The sequence below is a fragment of the Pseudoliparis swirei genome, chromosome 21, assembly GCF_029220125.1.
Source record: "Pseudoliparis swirei isolate HS2019 ecotype Mariana Trench chromosome 21, NWPU_hadal_v1, whole genome shotgun sequence".
In the NCBI taxonomy this organism is placed as follows: Eukaryota; Metazoa; Chordata; class Actinopteri; order Perciformes; family Liparidae; genus Pseudoliparis; species Pseudoliparis swirei.
Window position 1 is genome coordinate 2,098,024 of NC_079408.1, and position 19,315 is coordinate 2,117,338.

At 46.0% G+C, this 19,315-nt stretch overlaps 3 protein-coding genes across 4 annotated transcripts in view; all 3 read left to right on the forward strand.

The window, feature by feature from the left end:
* Positions 1–5,981, forward strand: part of eno3 (enolase 3, (beta, muscle)) — a 26,687-nt gene extending 20,706 nt beyond the window's left edge. For both annotated transcript variants that reach the window (XM_056443159.1, XM_056443158.1), the window contains exons 8-14: positions 743–848; positions 1,378–1,575; positions 3,296–3,372; positions 3,511–3,635; positions 4,437–4,545; positions 5,586–5,644; positions 5,739–5,981. In XM_056443159.1, the coding sequence (XP_056299134.1) occupies positions 743–848; positions 1,378–1,575; positions 3,296–3,372; positions 3,511–3,635; positions 4,437–4,545; positions 5,586–5,644; positions 5,739–5,808 (744 nt within the window). In that variant the 3' untranslated portion in view covers positions 5,809–5,981. The remainder of the gene's footprint in view (positions 1–742; positions 849–1,377; positions 1,576–3,295; positions 3,373–3,510; positions 3,636–4,436; positions 4,546–5,585; positions 5,645–5,738) is intronic.
* A 1,851-nt stretch (positions 5,982–7,832) lies between these two features.
* Positions 7,833–17,806, forward strand: nppcl2 (natriuretic peptide C-like 2). The gene is made up of 3 exons (XM_056443177.1): positions 7,833–8,073; positions 10,443–10,549; positions 17,300–17,806. The coding sequence occupies exons 2-3, from the start codon at positions 10,451–10,453 to the stop codon at positions 17,552–17,554; spliced, it is 354 nt and encodes a 117-aa protein (XP_056299152.1). The 5' UTR covers positions 7,833–8,073; positions 10,443–10,450; the 3' UTR covers positions 17,555–17,806.
* Positions 17,807–18,023: 217 nt separating this feature from the next.
* Positions 18,024–19,264, forward strand: zgc:85858 (uncharacterized protein LOC405879 homolog). The gene is made up of 3 exons (XM_056443178.1): positions 18,024–18,293; positions 18,860–18,935; positions 19,137–19,264. The coding sequence occupies exons 1-3, from the start codon at positions 18,210–18,212 to the stop codon at positions 19,175–19,177; spliced, it is 201 nt and encodes a 66-aa protein (XP_056299153.1). The 5' UTR covers positions 18,024–18,209; the 3' UTR covers positions 19,178–19,264.
* The last annotated feature ends 51 nt before the right edge of the window (positions 19,265–19,315 follow it).

Consider the following 19,315-nt stretch of genomic DNA (forward strand, 5'->3'; position numbering starts at 1 on the left):
TATTTTTTTCAGTCTGGCCACGCAAATCCTAGACTAGCCCCTGTTGAATAGAACGGAATAAGAATTCTCTCTCTCTCCCCTCTCTCTTCTCTCTCTCCCTCCCTCTCTCTTTTCTCTTTAATTCTCTCTCTCCCTCTCTCTCTCTCTCTATTCTCTCAACATAACTAACGTCAGTAAACAGCTGGACAAGGCTTTGAAATCACGGAGTTTTTGTTTGTTTATTTTTTTAGGAAACGTCGGACCAGTTGTGACGTCATGTTTTCAGCAGCGTAATGTTGTGGTCGATTTATCACAAAACAACGTCAGGGGAAAAACACCGTCAGGACCTGCTGTGTGTCTGGTGCTGCGGGTCAGAGGAGAAGGAGGTGCAGCCGTTCGGTGGCGCGAGGAGCACAGCAGGGAGGAGGAAGTGGAGGAGGAGGAGGGGCGCGGCGGGGGGAGGGAGAGGAGGGGGGGGGGGGTCGTGAGCGCCGCAGAGCGGGTCTAGGCGAAATTCTCACAAGAACTCAAATAAATGCCCCGTCGGATATTAAAACACATTTGGGGGGACTTGATGACAGAAAGAGTAACTTTTATTCTTAAATACGGATGAATAAAAAAAAAATGTCTCCAGCAAAAAGGGCACTTTACTCATCCAGGGCAAAGGGGCGGAGCTTGAGCACCACTAGGGCTCTATCTGTGCACGTGCCTGAGTGTAGTACTGGTGTAGTACTGGTGGTATTAACTGGGTTCTGATACTCAGGTGTACCACAACCTGAAGAACGTCATCAAGGCAAAGTATGGCAAAGACGCCACCAACGTGGGAGACGAGGGAGGATTCGCCCCCAACATCTTGGACAACAACGAGGGTGAGACAGGCACCTGTCTGTCTGACCTCCAGAACAACCAGTGAAGTTATTGTAGGTTAAACTATTGGATGCACTCAGTGCAACAGGAAGTGTGAACCAGTAGGAAGTGTAGACCAGCAGGAAGTGCAGACCAGTAGGAAGTGCAGACCAGCAGGAAGTGCAGAGCAGTGGGAAGTGTAGACCAGCAGGAGGTGTGGACCAGTAGGAAGTGCAGACCAGCAGGAGGTGTGAACCAGTAGGAAGTGCAGACCAGTAGGAAGTGCAGACTAGTAGGAAGTGCAGACCAGCAGGAAGTGCAGACCAGTAGGAAGTGCGGATCAGCAGGAAGTGTAGAACAGTAGGAAGTGCAGACCAGCAGGAAGTGCAGACCAGTAGGAAGTGCAGACCAGTAGGAAGTGCAGACCAGTAGGAAGTGCAGACCAGTAGGAAGTGCAGACCAGCAGGAAGTGCAGACCAGTAGGAAGTGCAGACCAGTAGGAAGTGCAGACCAGTAGGAAGTGGTGTTGTTGACCTCTGACCTCCCGTGCAGCTCTGGAGCTGCTGAAGTCGGCCATCGAGAAGGCCGGCTACCCCGATAAGATCATCATCGGGATGGACGTGGCGGCCTCCGAGTTCTACCGCGGCGGGAAGTACGACCTGGACTTCAAGTCCCCGGAAGACCCGGCAAGACACATCAGTGGAGACCAGCTGGGAGACCTGTACCGCAGCTTCATCAAGGACTACCCGGGTAACGGGAGGACTGCCATCACTGCATTTATATGTTATGTATATATATATATATATTAGGGCTGTGAAACGATTAACATTTTTAATCGGGTTAATCACAGGTTTTTGTGGATTAATCATGATTAATCACATATTACCGATATTCTCGGTATATTTTGTGAGAACATAGAGATTTATGACAAAAGACGGATATATACATTTATACATTCTTCTATACAATGGTGCTGCAACTCAGCAGTTATTTAGCAGTTTTCTTCCATATGGAACATTAATACATCTTCATCCTAAACAGAATGTTTAACCCTCCTGTTACCTTTCGGGTCAATTTGACCCCATTCAATGTTTAATGTCGGTGTTCTTTGGGGTCAATTTAACCCCAGGCTGTTTTTCACTGTGTCAAACATATCAGAAATATCAACTTTTTTATTTATTTAAAGGGCTATTTAGGTAGTCAACAAACAAACATAAAGTACCTCACACTTAAACTTGGGAAACAATATTAATTCTAATAATTTTCTGAGGTTTTAATTGCTGGGGTCAAATTGACCCCGAGGGTAAAATATGTTCGTAAATGTAAAGGTAACAGGAGGGTTAAACAGAACATGTTTCTCTTGTTTGTCAACCATTAACTCCACCATGATACAATCTAAAGGTGGACAGATTGACAAGTGACTTTTTGCTCGGTCCCGATGCGCGCGCACGGAGCTCTGTGGCGCGCCAGACGGAGATCGATAAGTGTTAACGCAACGCGAAGAGACAGAAATGACATGCTGCTGTGGAGATACGATCAACAACAGACGTTTAGTTTAATAAAAGAACAAAGACGTGCTCTAGAGAACATGTCAGGGGGCGGGCCAATCTCTTTAATGTCACGCGATCTACCGACACTACGCCGCGATCGACTGGCAGGTCGCGATCGACGTGTTGAGACCCTGATCTACAGGAAGTAAAAGTCGTAACAAGGTTTCCGTAGGTGAACCTGCGGAAGGATCATTACCGATGAACAGACCGTCTGCATGAGAGCGGACAGAGTTCAGATTGAAGTGGTGGATTGGAAGCTCATTTTGCAAGTGACTTTTTTTTCGTCCCAACGACCAACAACAGACGGATTGGAAGCTCATTCTGCGCATGCGTTAAATGCGTTAAAAAAATAACTAGTTAAACCTGTAATTGAATTAACTGAGTTAACGCGTTATTTTTCACAGCACTAATATATATATATAACAGATATATATATATAACAGATATATATAACATATATATATGTTATATATATATAACATATATATATATGTTATATATATATACAACATATATAACAGATATATATATGTTATATATAAATATATAACATATATATATGTTATATAAATATATATGTTATATATATATACAACATATATATATATATGTTATATATATATGTTATATATATACAGTATATATATAACATATATATATATATATGTATATATATATATATGTTATATATATATACAACATATATATATGTTATATATATATATGTTATATATATATATACAGTATATATATAACATATATATATATGTTGTATATATATATATGTTATATATATATACAACATATATATATATATAGAGAGAGATTCTCATGAATTAATAAAACCTGCTGTAATAACTCATGTTATAGATAATGACCTGTCTGTGTCTCTACCTGTCTGTCTCTCTTTCTGTCTCCAGTTATGTCCATCGAGGATCCATTTGACCAGGACGACTGGGAGAACTGGGCCAAGTTCACCGCCTCCACAGACATACAGGTAGTCAGACAGACAGGCAGACAGACAGGTAGTCAGACAGACAGGTGAGGTTAGACCAGGCTTACATATCATTCTGAATATTCTGTGTGTGTGTGTGTGTGTCTCTTTGTGTGTGTGTGTGTGTTTCTGACCAATCAGATCGTAGGAGACGACCTGACGGTGACCAATCCCCGGCGGATCCAGCAGGCCGTGGACCAGAAGGCCTGCAACTGCCTGCTGCTCAAAGTGAACCAGATCGGCTCGGTGACCGAGTCCATCCAGGCGTAAGACCTGTCTGTCTGCTCACATGTCTGTCTGCTCACCTGTCTGTCTGCTCACCTGTCTGTCTGCTCACCTGTCTGTCTGCTCACATGTCTGTCTGCTCACCTGTCTGTCTGCTCACATGTCTGTCTGCTCACCTGTCTGTCTGCTCACATGTCTGTCTGCTCACCTGTCTGTCTGCTCACCTGTCTGTCTGCTCACCTGTCTGTCTGCTCACCTGTCTGTCTGCTCACATGTCTGTCTCCTCACCTGTCTGTCTGCTCACCTGTCTGTCTGCTCACATGTCTGTCTCCTCACCTGTCTGTCTGCTCACCTGTCTGTCTGCTCACATGTCTGTCTGCTCACCTGTCTGTCTGCTCACCTGTCTGTCTGCTCACCTGTCTGTCTGCTCACCTGTCTGTCTGCTCACATGTCTGTCTGCTCACCTGTCTGTCTGCTCACCTGTCTGTCTGCTCACCTGTCTGTCTGCTCACATGTCTGTCTGCTCACCTGTCTGTCTGCTCGTCTGTCTGCTCACCTGTCTGTCTGCTCACCTGTCTGTCTGCTCACATGTCTGTCTGCTCACCTGTCTGTCTGCTCACATGTCTGTCTGCTCACATGTCTGTCTGCTCACCTGTCTGTCTGCATGTAGTGGTTGACGTGTACCTGTCTGTCTGCTCACATGTCTGTCTGCTCACATGTCTGTCTGCTCACCTGTCTGTCTGCTCACCTGTCTGTCTGCTCACATGTCTGTCTGCTCACCTGTCTGTCTGCTCACATGTCTGTCTGCATGTAGTGGTTGACATGTACCTGTCTGTCTGCAGGTGTAAGCTGGCTCAGAGCAGCGGTTGGGGGGTGATGGTCAGCCATCGGTCCGGAGAGACGGAGGACACCTTCATCGCTGACCTGGTGGTGGGACTCTGCACTGGACAGGTAGACAGACAGGCAGACAGACAGGCAGACAGACAGGCAGACAGAGAGACAGAGAGAGAGACAGAGAGACAAGTAGACAAAAACAACAACTGTACAATGAAGTCTCTCATTCACTCACCTGTCTGTCTCTACCTGTCTGTCTCTACCTGTCTGTCTCTACCTGTCTGTCTCTACCTGTCTCTCTCTACCTGCCTATCTCTACCTGTCTGTCTCTACCTGCCTATCTCTACCTGTCTGTCTCTACCTGTCTGTCTCTACCTGTCTCTCTCCACCTGTCTCTCTCTACCTGTCTGTCTCTACCTGTCTGTCTCTACCTGTCTCTCTCTACCTGTCTGTCTCTCCTCTCTCTACCTGTCTCTCTCTACCTGTCTGTCTCTACCTGTCTGTCTCTACCTGTCTGTCTCTACCTGTCTCTCTCTACCTGTCTGTCTCTACCTGTCTCTCTCTACCTGTCTCTCTCTACCTGTCTATCTCTACCTGTCTGTCTCTACCTGTCTGTCTCTACCTGTCTATCTCTACCTGTCTATCTCTACCTGTCTATCTCTACCTGTCTGTCTCTACCCGTCTGTCTCTACCTGTCTGTCTCTACCTGTCTCTCTCTACCTGTCTGTCTCTACCTGTCTGTCTCTACCTGTCTGTCTCTACCTGTCTATCTCTACCTGTCTGTCTCTACCTGCCTCTTTCTACCTGTCTCTCTCTACCTGCCTCTCTCTACCTGTCTGTCTCTACCTGCCTCTCTCTACCTATCGCTCTCTACCTGTCGCTCTCTACCTGTCTATCTCTACCTGTCTGTCTCTACCTGTCCGTCTCTACCTGTCTGTCTCTACCTGTCTCTCTCTACCTGTCTGTCTCTACCTGCCTCTCTCTACCTGTCTGTCTCTACCTGTCTGTCTCTACCCGTCTGTCTCTACCCGTCTGTCTCTACCCGTCTGTCTCTACCTATCTCTCTCTACCTGTCTGTCTCTACCCGTCTGTCTCTACCCGTCTGTCTCTACCTATCTCTCTCTACCTGTCTGTCTCTACCTGTCTCTCTCTCTCAGATTAAGACCGGTGCTCCCTGCAGGTCAGAGCGTCTCGCCAAATACAACCAGCTGATGAGGTGAGAACATCGTGTCTTCACCTTACAAAGTAAAAGCCCAGTCTTATTTAGTAAGAGTGTTTAGTTTAAATGACCTCTGACCTCTGACCTCCAGGATCGAGGAGGAGCTCGGAGACAAGGCCAAGTTTGCCGGCAAAGACTTCCGCCACCCAAAAATCAACTGAAGCTGCGTCCTGCCTTCTGTCTGTCGTTATGACAACTGACAGCAGATGATGCTGAAGCCCCTCCCCCTCCAGATAGGGTGAAAGGTCACAGCGGGTTTGACCTTCATAGCTATGATTCCATAAATAATGTTTTTCTATCCAAAACACAATAAAGACGAAAGAATGAAACTTCACTGGCTGCGTTTTGTTGGAAAAGAAAATAATCTGATTTATTTTAATTTAATACTTATATTTATTATATAGTAATACTTATATTTATTATAATGTAATACTTATATTTATTTTAATTTGATACTTATATTTATTATAATGTAATACTTATATTTATTATAATATATTACTTATATCTATTATAATGTAATACTTATATTTATTATAATGTAATACTAATATTTATTATAATATAATACTTATATTTATTATAATGTAATAATTGTATTCATTATAATATAACACTTATATTTATTATAATATAATACTTATATTTATTATATAGTAATACTTAATTTTATTATAATGTAATATTTATATTTATTAGAATATATTACTTATATTTATTATAATGTAATATTTATTTTTATTATAATATAATACTTGTATTTATTATAATATAATACTTATATTTATTATAATGTATTATTTATATTTATTATAATGTAATATTTATATAGGAGGTAAGGTAGGAAACTTCGAAAGATTTATTTCTGTTAAAACGTATTGTTTTAAGTGTGTGTGAATGTGTGTGTGTCACTGTGGGGGGGGAAAGGAATGTTGTGCGTCACAACACACAGAGGTTTGGTTTTGTGATCAGCGACCTCTTTCTACAAGGTGATTGATAGGTGTGTGTGTGTGTGTGTATGTGTGTGTCTGTCTGTGTGTGTGTTTAATATGCGTGGTAGATGACCTCAGAGGCTGAATGGGGGGGGAGGGGTTGTCTGACTGGGACAAAGACGGACATTTAACACACACACACACACACACACACACACATACACCTATCCAACTGTAGCCCCGCCCCCTTCCACAGGAAATAGTTGTTCACAACAACACGGTCGCCGTGGTGACAGTTCACGACGAGGCGGGACAACCGAGGTCGGAGGTGAAGAGGGTCTGAAGAAAGAGTGATGAGCAGAAAGCTGGAGGAGGAAGAGGAGGAAGAGGAGGAAGAGGAGGATGCTTCAGGGTACCCTCTGGACCCCTCAAGGCTCGTTGGTACCTCCTGGTCCAGGTCCTCCTCCAGGGCCCTGCTGGCCCTCTGGACTGAGTGTGGTTGATATTATTATGATGATGTCATACGTGTGATGGTCTTTTAAATGTACTTTAATAAAAACTGTCTTTATATTATTGATGGTTGCTCTTCTTTCTTCCATTGATGCATATTTTTTATTTTATATTCTATAGTCTATATTTAATATTTTGTATTTTATATTCTATATTTTATATTCTATATTTTGTATTTTATATTTTATATACTATATTTTTATATTCTATATTTTATTCCTTTATATTCGATATTTTGTATTTTATATTTTGTATTCTATTTTTTTATATTTTGTATTTTATATCTTTTATTTACATTTTATATTTTGTCTTTTATATTCTATTTTTTTATATTTTGTATTTAATATTTTATATATTCGATATTTTGTATTTAATATTTAATATTTTATAAAAGCCGTAACGACGTTTGAAAGAATCTGTTCCATAGAACCAGGAGCTACATCTGGTCTGGACCCCCCCACCTGGAGTCCACATCTGGTCTGGACCCCCCCACCTGGAGTCCATATCTGGTCTGGACCCCCTACCTGGAATCCACATCTGGTCTGGACCCCCCACCTGGAGTCCAGTGACCACAGGACCATGTTGTGGCTCTTCTACAGGTGTGTTCATGAGCCTTCGTCTGATTGGTCCATATCTGTGTCTCTTTCTTTCTCCGTGTTTTCACACAGACCGTCTCACTGTGTGTGTGTGTGTGTGTGTGTGCGTGAGTGTGTGTGTGTATGTGAGTAAGATTCGTCGTCGGGGGTAACAGTTGTAAGAATGTGTGACATCACGGCGCTGAGTCGTATTTAAGCTCGTGGACCAGCTCGTGGACCAGCTCGTGGACCAGCTCGTGGACCAGCTCGTGGACCAGCTCGTGGACCAGCTCGTGGACCAGCTCGTGGACCAGCTCGTGGACCAGCGCCCCCCCCTGACACCAGGACTCCAGACTCTTTATTGGAGCTTCTGAGCGACGAGCAGATCAAACTGTTGGATCTTCATCTGGTAAATTACTTTATTGATATGATCATATATACATATATGTATACAGGACTGTCTCAGAAAATTAGAATATTGTGATGAAGTTCTTTATTTTCTGTAATGCAATTAAAAAAACAAAAATGTCATGCATTCTGGATTCATTACAAATCAACTGAAATATTGCAAGCCTTTTATTCTGATTTAATGCTGATTATGGTTTACAGCTTAAGAAAACTCAAATATCCTATCTCTAAATATTAGAATATCATGAAAAAGTATACTAGTAGGGTATTAAACAAATCACTTGAATTGTCTAATTAACTCGAAACACCTGCAAGGGTTTCCTGAGCCTTGACAAACACTCAGCTGTTATAAATCTTTTTTTTTACTTGGTCTGAGGAAATATTAAAATTTTATGAGATAGGATTTTAGAGTTTTCTTAAGCTGTAAGCCATAATCAGCAATATTAAAAGAATAAAAGGCTTGCAATATTTCAGTTGATTTGTAATGAATCCAGAATGCATGACATTTTTGTTTTTTTAATTGCATTACAGAAAATAAAGAACTTTATCACAATATTCTAATTTTCTGAGACAGTCCTGTATATATGTATATATATATGTATATGTTATTATACATATATATACACTACCGTTCAAAAGTTTGGGATCACCCAGACAATTTCGTGTTTTCCATGAAAACTCACACTTTTATTTATCAAATGAGTTGCAACATGTATAGAAAATATAGTCAAGACATTGACAAGGTTAGAAATAATGATTTGTATTTGAAGTATTAATTTTTTTCTTCAAACTTTGCTTTCGTCAAAGAATGCTCCTTTTGCAGCAATGACAGCATTGCAGACCTTTGTCATTCTAGCTGTTAATTTGTTGAGGTAATCTGTTGAAATGTCACCCCACGCTTCCTGAAGCACCGCCACAAGTTGGATTGGCTTGATGGGCACTTCTTGCGGACCATACGGTCAAGCTGCTCCCACAACAGCTCAATGGGGTTGAGATCTGGTGACTGGCCACTCCATTACAGACAGCAGCTGCCTGCTTCTTCCCTCAAGAGTTCTTGCACAATGTGGAGGTGTGCTTTGGGTCATTGTCCTGTTGGAGGAGGACATTGGCTCCAATCAAGCGCTGCCCACAGGGTATGGCATGGCGTTGCCAAATGGAGTGATAGCCTTCCTTATTTAAAATCCCTTTTACCTGGTACAAATCTCCCACTTTCCCAGCACCAAAGCAGCCCCAGACCATCACATGACCTCCACCATGCTTGACAGATGGTGTCAAGCACTCTTCCAGCATCTTTTCACCTGTTCTGCGTCTCACAAATGTTCTTCTGTGTGATCCAAACACCTCAAACTTGGATTCATCTGTCCAGAACACCTTTTTCCAATCTTCCTCTGTCCAATGCCTGTGTTCTTTTGCCCATACCAATCTTTTCTTTTCATTGGCCAGTCTCAGATATGGCTTTTTCTTTGCCACTCTGCCTAGAGGCCAGCATCCCGGAGTCGCCTCTTCACTGTCGACGTTGACACTGGCGTTTTGCGGGTACCATTTAAAGAAGCTGCCAGTTGAGGACCTGTGAGGCGTCTATTTCTCAAACTAGAGACTCTAATGTACTTGTCTTCTTGCTGAGTTGTGCACCGGGGCCTCCCACTTCTCTTTCTGCTCTGGTTAGAGCCCGTTTGTGCTGTTCTCTGAAGGGAGTAGTACACACCGCTGGAGGAAATGTTCAGTTTCTTTGCAATTTCTCGCCTTCATTTCTAAGAACAAGAATAGACTGGCGAGTTTCACATGAAAGTTCTTTTTTTCTGGCCATTTTGAGAGTCTTATCGAACCCACAAATGTGATGCTCCAGATAATCAACTAGCTCAAAGGAAGGCCAGTTGTATAGCTTCTCTCATCAGCAAAACAGTTTTCAGCTGTGCTAACATAATTGCACAAGGGTTTTCAAGGGTTTTCTAATCATCCATTAGTCTTCTAAGGCGATTAGCAAACACAATGTACCATTAGAACACTGGAGTGATAGTTGATGGAAATGGGCCTCTATACACCTCTGGAGATATTTCATTAGAAACCAGACATTTCACCTAGAATAGTCATTTACCACATTAACAATGTAGAGAGTGTATTTCTGATTGATTTAATGTTATCTTCATTGAAAAAAACAGTGCTTTTCTTTGAAAAATAAGGAAATTTCTAAGTGATCCCAAACTTTTGAACGGTAGTGTATGTATATATATATTGGTTATAATTGAATTGGTGGTCTGCAGTTGGCTCTGCACCACAACACCTGGCAGCCAATCAGAATACAGGAGAGTCTGTAACCATGGTGATACATTGTTCATTTCAACTCATGTTCGTTCTTCTTTTCTTCAAAAGAAACAAAGATGGCCGTTTCATCTTCCTCCTCTTTCCTGCCTCTCCTCCTCCTCTTCCTCACTGTTGCTGTTGAGTCGAGACCTTCGCGCCAACAACACGACCCACAGGTCTGTGGAGACTTCCTCATCTACTTCCTGATCGTATCATCTTCATCACCATCATCATCGTCACCATCATCATCACCATCACCACCACCAATCCAATCCAATCCAATCCAATTTATTTATATAGCACATATTAAAAACAGAGGGTTTAACGAAGTGCTTCACAGTAAGCATAGCATAATAATAAAATATAATATTACAGTAGTAGATAAAAGGCATACAAACAAAATAGAGAGAAATCAATACAAAACATAGCTCAAACTGACTCGGCGAGGAAAAGAGGTGGGTCTTCAGGCGGGACTAAAAGGTTTGGAGGGTGGGCGACAATTTGACCTGGGGGGGCAGGTCGTTCCAGAGCCTGGGGGCTACTGCTGAGAAGGCCCGGTCTCCTCTGGTAATTTTCTTAGTTTTAGGGACTACTAGGAGGAGCTGGTCAGCCGATCTCAGACCCCTTGAGGGGGTGTACACCTGTATGAGGTCAGAGATGTACTGAGGGCCAGCCCATTAAGCGCTTTAAAACAAACAATAAAATCTTAAAATGAACTCTAAAGTGGACAGGAAGCCAATGGAGGAAGACAGGACTGGAGTGATGTGATCGTTTGCGGGTTCCTGTAAGCAACCGAGCCAGCGTTTTGCACACGCTGCAGGCGGGCCAGCAAAGTCTTGTTTAAGCCGGCATAAAGTGCATTACAGTAATCTAAGCGTAGAAACAAATGCATGAATTACACGCTCAAAATCAGAAGCGGATAAAACCGGTTTATTTTTGGACAGCAGCCTCAGGTGATAAAACTGGACTTAACCACAGAGTTTATCTGTTTATCTAATTTAAAAGCACTGTCGATTTTAACGCCCAGATTAGAGACCATGGGTTTTGCATACTGTTGCAGGAACCCAGGTCAATGGAGGGACATCGCCATTTGGTCCAAACACAATTACCTCCGTTTACTCTCATTTATGCTTAAAAGTTTCGCCATCCAGGCCTTTATGTCATTGAGACAGTCAACCAGGGCGTCAGAGAGCAGGTGCGTTTCTTTAGGGTATGTATATTTGGGAGTCGTCCGCATAAAGGTGGTAGGAGACGCCATGTTTTCTAAAAATGAGCCCAAGGGGGAGAAGGTATAAGGAAAATAAAATGGGCCCTAAAATGGAACCTTGGGAACTCCACAGGATAGGGGGGCAGAAGACGATGCGAAGTCACCAAGCCTAACAGAGAAAGATCGCTGGGACAGGTAGGACCTGAACCACTCTAAGGCAGTGCCCCTGATACCCACACAGTGCTCTAGGCGAGAGATAAGGATGGAATGGTCAATCGTATCAAAAGCAGCTGTGAGGTCTAAGAGCATTAAGATAGCAGAGTCACCAGAGTCTGTAGTGACCAGGAGGTCATTGAACACTCTTAGAAGGGCAGACTCAGTACTGTGAAGCGCTTTAAAACCGGATTGAAACATATCGAAAATATTATGTGCATGTATGAAAGACTGCAGCTGTAAGAGTACGACTTTCTCCAATATTTTTGAAATAAAAGGAAGTTTCGAGATGGGTCTGTAGTTAGAGAAGACAGAAGTGTCCAGATTTGTTTTTTTTAACAGAGGTACCACAACCGCTTGTTTGAAATAAACTGGCACAGAACCGGACTCTAGGCTGCTATTTATAATAGTATGGACATTAGATAGATGGCGCGGCAGTGTCCAGTCGCCGTCGCGGCAGCTCCGCGGAGATTGTGCGCTCTTTTAGTTTTTGTGTTTATTTTTAATATTTTCTTTGCCACAAACACATCGGCACTAACAACATACGACCGCAGCACACTTTTGGACATAAACTTTTGCGCAAAACAAGGGTTTTTGTCCACTTTTTCCATCGATCCAGCGTGGCCGGCAGAGATCGTGCGGCGAACCACAACAACAGCAGTGGAGCCGCTACTACGGGAGACGACGAAAACATCGAGGGAAGCGGGCGGGTCGGAACAGACTGAGAGTTCAAGCCCACCGTCCACCTCTGCCCAGCATCCTTCTTGCTAACGTCCAGTCTCTGGAAAATAAGATGGATGATTTTAGGGCAAGGATCAGATTCCAACGGGACATGCGGGATTGTAACATCTTTTGTCTGGCGGAAACTTGGCTGACCCGCTGGTGCGGATCGAGTCATATGTCCAACCGAGTCCTTCTCTGTTTTCCGTGCAGACAGAACGGAAGAGTCTGGTAAATCTAAGGGTGGAGGGTCTGCTTCATGACGAACAACATGTGGTGCGATCCCAAGAACATTAAGACTCTTTCGTTCCTGCTCGCGAACCTGGAACATCTGGCGATCTCATGCCGTCCATTCTACCTTCCCGGGAGTTCAGCTCGGTCATCACCACAGCCGTCTACATTCCACCTGGCGGACACCGGCGTAGCACTATCGGACCTACATGATGTGTTATGTCGGCATCAGAACAAGTATCCCGGCGGCTGTGGTGGTGGCTGGGGACTTTAACAAGGCAAACCTAAAAAGTCATGCGAACTTTCACCAGCACATTACGTGTGCTACCAGAGGAAAGAACGTTGGACCACTGCTATCGCCATTCAAGAGAGGCTATAAGGCTGTCTCTCTCCCTCCGTTAGGAAATCAGACCATGCCGCCATTTTCTGCTTCCGGAGTATAAACAAAGGATCGCGGGAAGCGGTAGTGACGAGGCGTAATGCGGTGGTCTGACCAATCAGAGGCTGAGCTACAGGGCGCTCTGAGTATTGTCGACTGGGGCATGATCCAATCCAGTTCCAGTGACGTCAGCGAGTTCTTGAGTAGCAATGAGCCTCATAGCAACGCTGCGGACACCATCGTCCCCACGGTAAAGTTAGGGACTTTCCTAACCAAAAGCCGTGGGTTGATAGATCCATCCGTGAAGCTGTGAACGCCCGTACTGCTGCCTATAACTCCGGTCTTGTATCCGGCAACATGGACGAGTACAAGGCAGCGGTCTATGGACTGAGGAGGCGGTGAAGGAAGCCAAGAGGAGGTACCGAGACAGAGTGGAATCACAGATGGAGCAGCGCGACACCAGGCGCCTATGGCAGGGGCTACGGACTATCACAGACTACCAGAGCAGACCCCGCGCAATGGTGAGTGCCGACGCATCCCTAGCGGACGACCTGAACTCATTTTATGCGGTTTGAGGCTAGCAACAACAGCGCTAGCTCGCCGCTAACAACAACACCGTTAAGCGTAGCGAGGTGAGTTCTACCGCTGGGGATGAACACACACTCTCTGTGACCGAGCACAGTGTGAGGAGGGCTCTGTTGAGGTGAACACCAGGAAAGCTGCAGGTCCAGATGGCATATCTGGGCGGTACTGAAGACCTGTGCTAACCAGCTAGCTCCAGTGTTCACCACAATATTCAACCTCTCCTGGCTGAGTCCGTGGTCCCGCCTGCTTCAAGAGATCCACTATTGTCCCTGTGCCCAAGAATGCTTCTCCAGCATGTATGAATGACTACCGACCGGTGGCCCTCACCTCGGTGGTCATGAAATGCTGAGAGGCTGATAAAGGACTACATCTGCGCCTTCCTCCCTTCCTCCATGGACCGCTGCAGTTTGCTTATCGCCCAAACAGATCCACGGATGATGCTGTCTCCCAGGTACTGCACACCACACTCTCTCATCTGGACAGCCAGAGGGGGGGCTATGTGAGACTACTGTTCATTGATTATAGTTCAGCTTTCAACACCATAGTCCCCTCAGACTGGTCGGCAAGCTGATTGAGCTGGGACTGAACACCCCCCTGTGTGCTTGGATCCTGGACTTCCTGACCGCCAGGCCACAGGTGGTCAGGGTGGGCAGACACACCTCCAAATCCCTCACCCTGAACACAGGATCCCCCAAGGTTGCGTCCTCAGCCCCTACTGTACTCCTGTACACACATGACTGTGTGGCCAGGTTCAGCTCAACACCATCATCAAGTTTGCGGATGACACAGTGGTGGTGGGCCTGATCTCCGACAACGACGAGAAGGCCTACCTGGAGGAAGTTGCTGATCTGTCACTCTGGTGCCAGGACAACAGCCTCATCATGAATGTCACCAAAACTAAGGAGCTGATTGTGGACTTTAGGAAGGTACAACAACAGAGGACGTACTCACCACTGGGGATTAACGGGACTACTGTGGAGAGGGTGAGCGGGTATAAATACCTGGGAGTCCACATCACCGAGGATCTGACATGGTCAACAAACACAGACACTCTGGTGAGAAAGGCAAGGCAGCGCCTCTACCACCTCAGGCAGCTGAGGAAATTTAAAGTTTCCCAGAGGATCCTTCAGTCCTTCTACTCTGGAGCTGTAGAGGGCGTCCTGACAGGAAGCATCACAGCCTGGTTTGGCAACTGCTCCGCTCAGGACAGGAAGGCTCTGCAGAGAGTAGTGCGTTCGGCTGAGCGCACTATTGGAACTACACTCCCCACCCTGCAGGACTTGTACACCAGGAGGTGCAGAACCAGAGCCGGCAGGATCATGAAGGATCCTCACCACCCCAACAACAGACTGTTTCAGCTGCTGCGGTCAGGCAGGCGCCTCCGTAGTCACGCTGCAAGAACAGAGAGACTGAGACGGAGTTTCTTTCCTCAGGCCATCAGGATTGTGAACTCCGACCTCACCAGGACCCCCACATAGACCCACACAACTGCCCCTCTTAGGCACACACACACACACACACACACACACACTTACTGTAAATATTGTGTTGTTTTTTATTTGTAAATAGTGTGTACTTGTTGCCCTTGCACATTCCTGCTGAGCATTGCCACTTTCATTTCACTGCACACCCTGTGTGTGTATGTGACAAATAAAAACATCTTGAATCTTGAATCTTGAATCTTGAAACCAATAGTGTCCCATATCTCTTTGAAAAGTCGAGGAGGGACTGGGTCTGTGGGACAAGACGATGGCCTCAATTTAGCCACAATGTCACAGAGAGATGACAACGACACTGGTCCAAACTGTTGGAAGACAGCGGCGCATATGATATCAATGGAGGGGTCGAAAGAAGGTGGTGAGATACTGGCTCTAATAGTGGAGATCTTATCAATGAAATAGCAGAGGAATTTTTCACATACCTCAGTTGAAGCTTCAATACAAGTGAGTAAAGGAGAGTTTAGCATCGCATCAATGGTTTTAAAAAGAACACGAGGTTTGTTTAAATTACTAGAGATAATCTTAGAAAAGTAACTCATCTTTTCCAACTTTACAATGCTCTGATACTTTCTCCAGCTTTCTTTCAAAATGTCACGAGTTACATGAAGCTTGTCTTTCTTCCACCTACGCTCAGCCTGCCGGCATTCACGCCTAGCAGCCGAGTGACGTCATTAAGCCAGGGTTCGGATTTAGGTCTGGGCGCATGAGTTTCAGGGGAGCAACAATGTCAAGAGCTCCAGTGCAGGAAGAGAGAAAGGCTGAGGTTAATTGCTCAGTGTCCAAGGAGTCAGAGGACATAGTATCAGACTGGGCTAGGTTTAGAAATGCAGGAGAGAAACTAGCAGCAGTGGAAGGTTTCATCATACGGCCGTAACGGACAGGAGCGCACGGCTTAACCGTTTCACAAGCAAGACTCACATCAAATAATACAGGCATATGATCAGAGAAAAAGGCGCCACAAATCTCCAGGTTGAGAACAGGCAAACCATAAGATAAAACAAGATCAAGTGTATGTCCGTGTTCCTGCGTGGGGCCAGACACAGACTGCACAAGATTGAAAGAATCAACAAGGTCTAAAAAGTCCTTTGCCATAGGTTTGTCGGGGCAACACACAGTATCATCACCATCATCATCATCATCACCATCTTCACCACCATCATCATCACCATCTTCATCACCACCACCATCATCATCATCATCATCACCACCCTTTTCAGACAGGTGGCCAGAATCGATCAACAGCAATCGGGGCACAATGCATGCTGGGTATATTTGTGCGCAATGTCCTCCTGACATGCTCTGACCTCATCACGATGACCTCACCGCGATGACCTCACCATGATGACCTCACCGCGATGACCTCACTGTGATGACCTCACTGTGATGACCTCACCGTGATGACCTCACCACGATGACCTCACCGCGATGACCTCACCACGATGACCTCACCGTCATGACCTCACCATGATGACCTCACCACGATGACCTCACTGTGATGACCTCACCGCGATGACCTCACTGTGATGACCTCACCATGATGACCTTACCACGATGACCTCACCACGATGACCTCACCGCGATGACCTCACTGTGATGACCTCACCATGATGACCTCACCACGATGACCTCACCGTCATGACCTCACCGTGATGACCTCACCGCGATGACCTCACCATGATGACCTCACCACGATGACCTCACCGTGATGACCTCACCACGATGACCTCACCGTCATGACCTCACCGTGATGACCTCACCGCGATGACCTCACCATGATGACCTCACCACGATGACCTCACCATGATGACCTCACCGTCATGACCTCACCGTGATGACCTCACCGCGATGACCTCACCACGATGACCTCACCGTGATGACCTCACCATGATGACCTCACCGCGATAACCTCACCAGATCGGGACAGCCGCAGATTTGAGAGCCAAGCGCCGCAGTAGCTCTCCTCCAACGTTGTGGCCTGGTGCATGATGGGAAACGTCTGCGTTCAGTAACCACCAGGTGTCCTCTGACCTCTGACCTCCTGACCTCAGGCTCCATGTCAGCTCCGCCTGAAGGCCGTCCTGTGTCTCCTCAGGTCCTAGGCTCTCTGTTCGGCTCGCGGCTCTGCTCTCTCATCTTGGCCCCGCCCACCTCTGATGACATCACAGAGGGCTCAGCGGGAGGCCCCGCCTCCTCTTCCTCGGCCCCGTCCGGGCGGTTCCTCCTGAACCTCCTGCGGCAGCAGTCCAAGACCAGGAGGTGGAGCAGGAAGTCCATGGTCGGGGGGGGGAGGGGCTGCTTCGGGATGAAGATGGACCGCATCGGCTCCATCAGCGGCCTGGGCTGCTAGACTGACCTCTGACCTCCAGACACTACAGCTGACCCGCATGACCTCTGACCTCCAGAGAATTCGTGCTGAACTTTACTGACCAAATACACAGGTAGACGTCCTACCGATGACCCCTGGCTACGGCACGGCCAGCACATGTGTGTGTGTGTGTGTGTGTGTGCATGTCTTTGTGTGTGTGTGTGTGCTTATGTGTCTTTTGTGTGTGTATGTGTGTGTGTGTTTGACCAGCTGCAGTCTCACTGCACGATGAAATTAAATAAGAGAAACCACTCCTGGCTCATGCTGCTTCATTTTATCATAAATCAATATCTCTGTGTTATAAATTATAAATACAGTATATATTTGAATACACAGTATATCCATATATGTGTATATGTAAGCAGCATCTCTCTCTTGCATCGTGTATTATCAGTATTCATGTTATTATGTATGACATGTTTTCCCGCCACTAGAGGGCTGAACGTCCCGTGTCACGTGACGAAGGGAGTCGCTTCACGGTTAGCTCGCCCGGCTAGCAGCTAGCTAGCAGTTAGCATCTCATTCGGACGGACGGAAACAAACAGCGGGACGTTTTCACCGGAACCCACTAGTCCTCCCGGTCCCGGTCCCGGTCCCGGTCCCCGTCCTCCTGGTTCCAGACCCTGAGCCCTGAAACATGTCGGCGGTGCAGCGGATGAAAGTAGCGAACGAGCGGCACAGCAAGAGCATCACCCAGCGGGGCCACGTCCACAAGACCTCGGTACCGGTTCTGGTTCCCCGTACTGATGTATTCATAGTTAGGGGTCAACTGGCATTCAGGTTCAGGGGTACAGCCCTGATACATAATGATATAACAATACCACGTGACTCTTTACATGGTTAATGATGTGGCGCTATAGAAACAGGAGCACCAGGGGGAACCAGATCCTCTAGAGGGCCCTGCATGTGTGACGTCATATGTGTGACGTCATACTGCTCACACGCCGTCTTTAAAACACACGTGACCGCTCTCCGGTTGTGAGGAGCAATTCTTCATTTTGGACCCGCTCATGTGCGGCGTGAACACTGCGCATGCGCAGCGTGCCACCGGCTCCCGAATCACCCTGATGCCGGATGATCTGTCACGTGACATGAGACGCTTCCTGTCTTCATTTGGGCAAGCTGGTGTAGTACTGTGTTGTGTTACTGTGTAGCTACAGTATGTACTAATGATTCTTCTCATTGTTGTGAATGTTCACTATGTATGTGTGTGTGTGTGTGTGTGTGTGTGTGCGTGCATGTGTGTGTGCATGTGTGTGTGTGTGTGCATGTGTGTGTGTGTTACAGCGACCTGTAAACGAGGAGAAGTCTCCAGTGGGTCCGTGGCTGCTCGCTCTGTTCGTCTTCGTGGTTTGTGGATCAGGTGAGAGACATGACAGGTAGACAGGCAGGTAGACAGGCAGGTAGACAGGCAGGTAGACAGGCAGGTAGACAGGCAGGTAGACAGGCAGGCAGACAGGCAGGCAGACAGACAGACATGTGATGCTTAGTTGTGTTGAACCGCTGTCTCCTTTCTATGGTTAATGTGTGTGTGTGTGTGTGTGTTTGTGTGTTTGTGTTGCAGCCATCTTCCAGATCATCCAGGGCATCAGACAGGGCATGTGATGACCTTTGACCCCAGAGGAACAGTCACATGTGGGGCCACACATCACCTGCTGCACTGTTAGACCAAATAAAACACTCTTCTTTCTCTACTGCCTCCGAGATCTATAATCTGTGATCTATAATCCAAGATATATATAT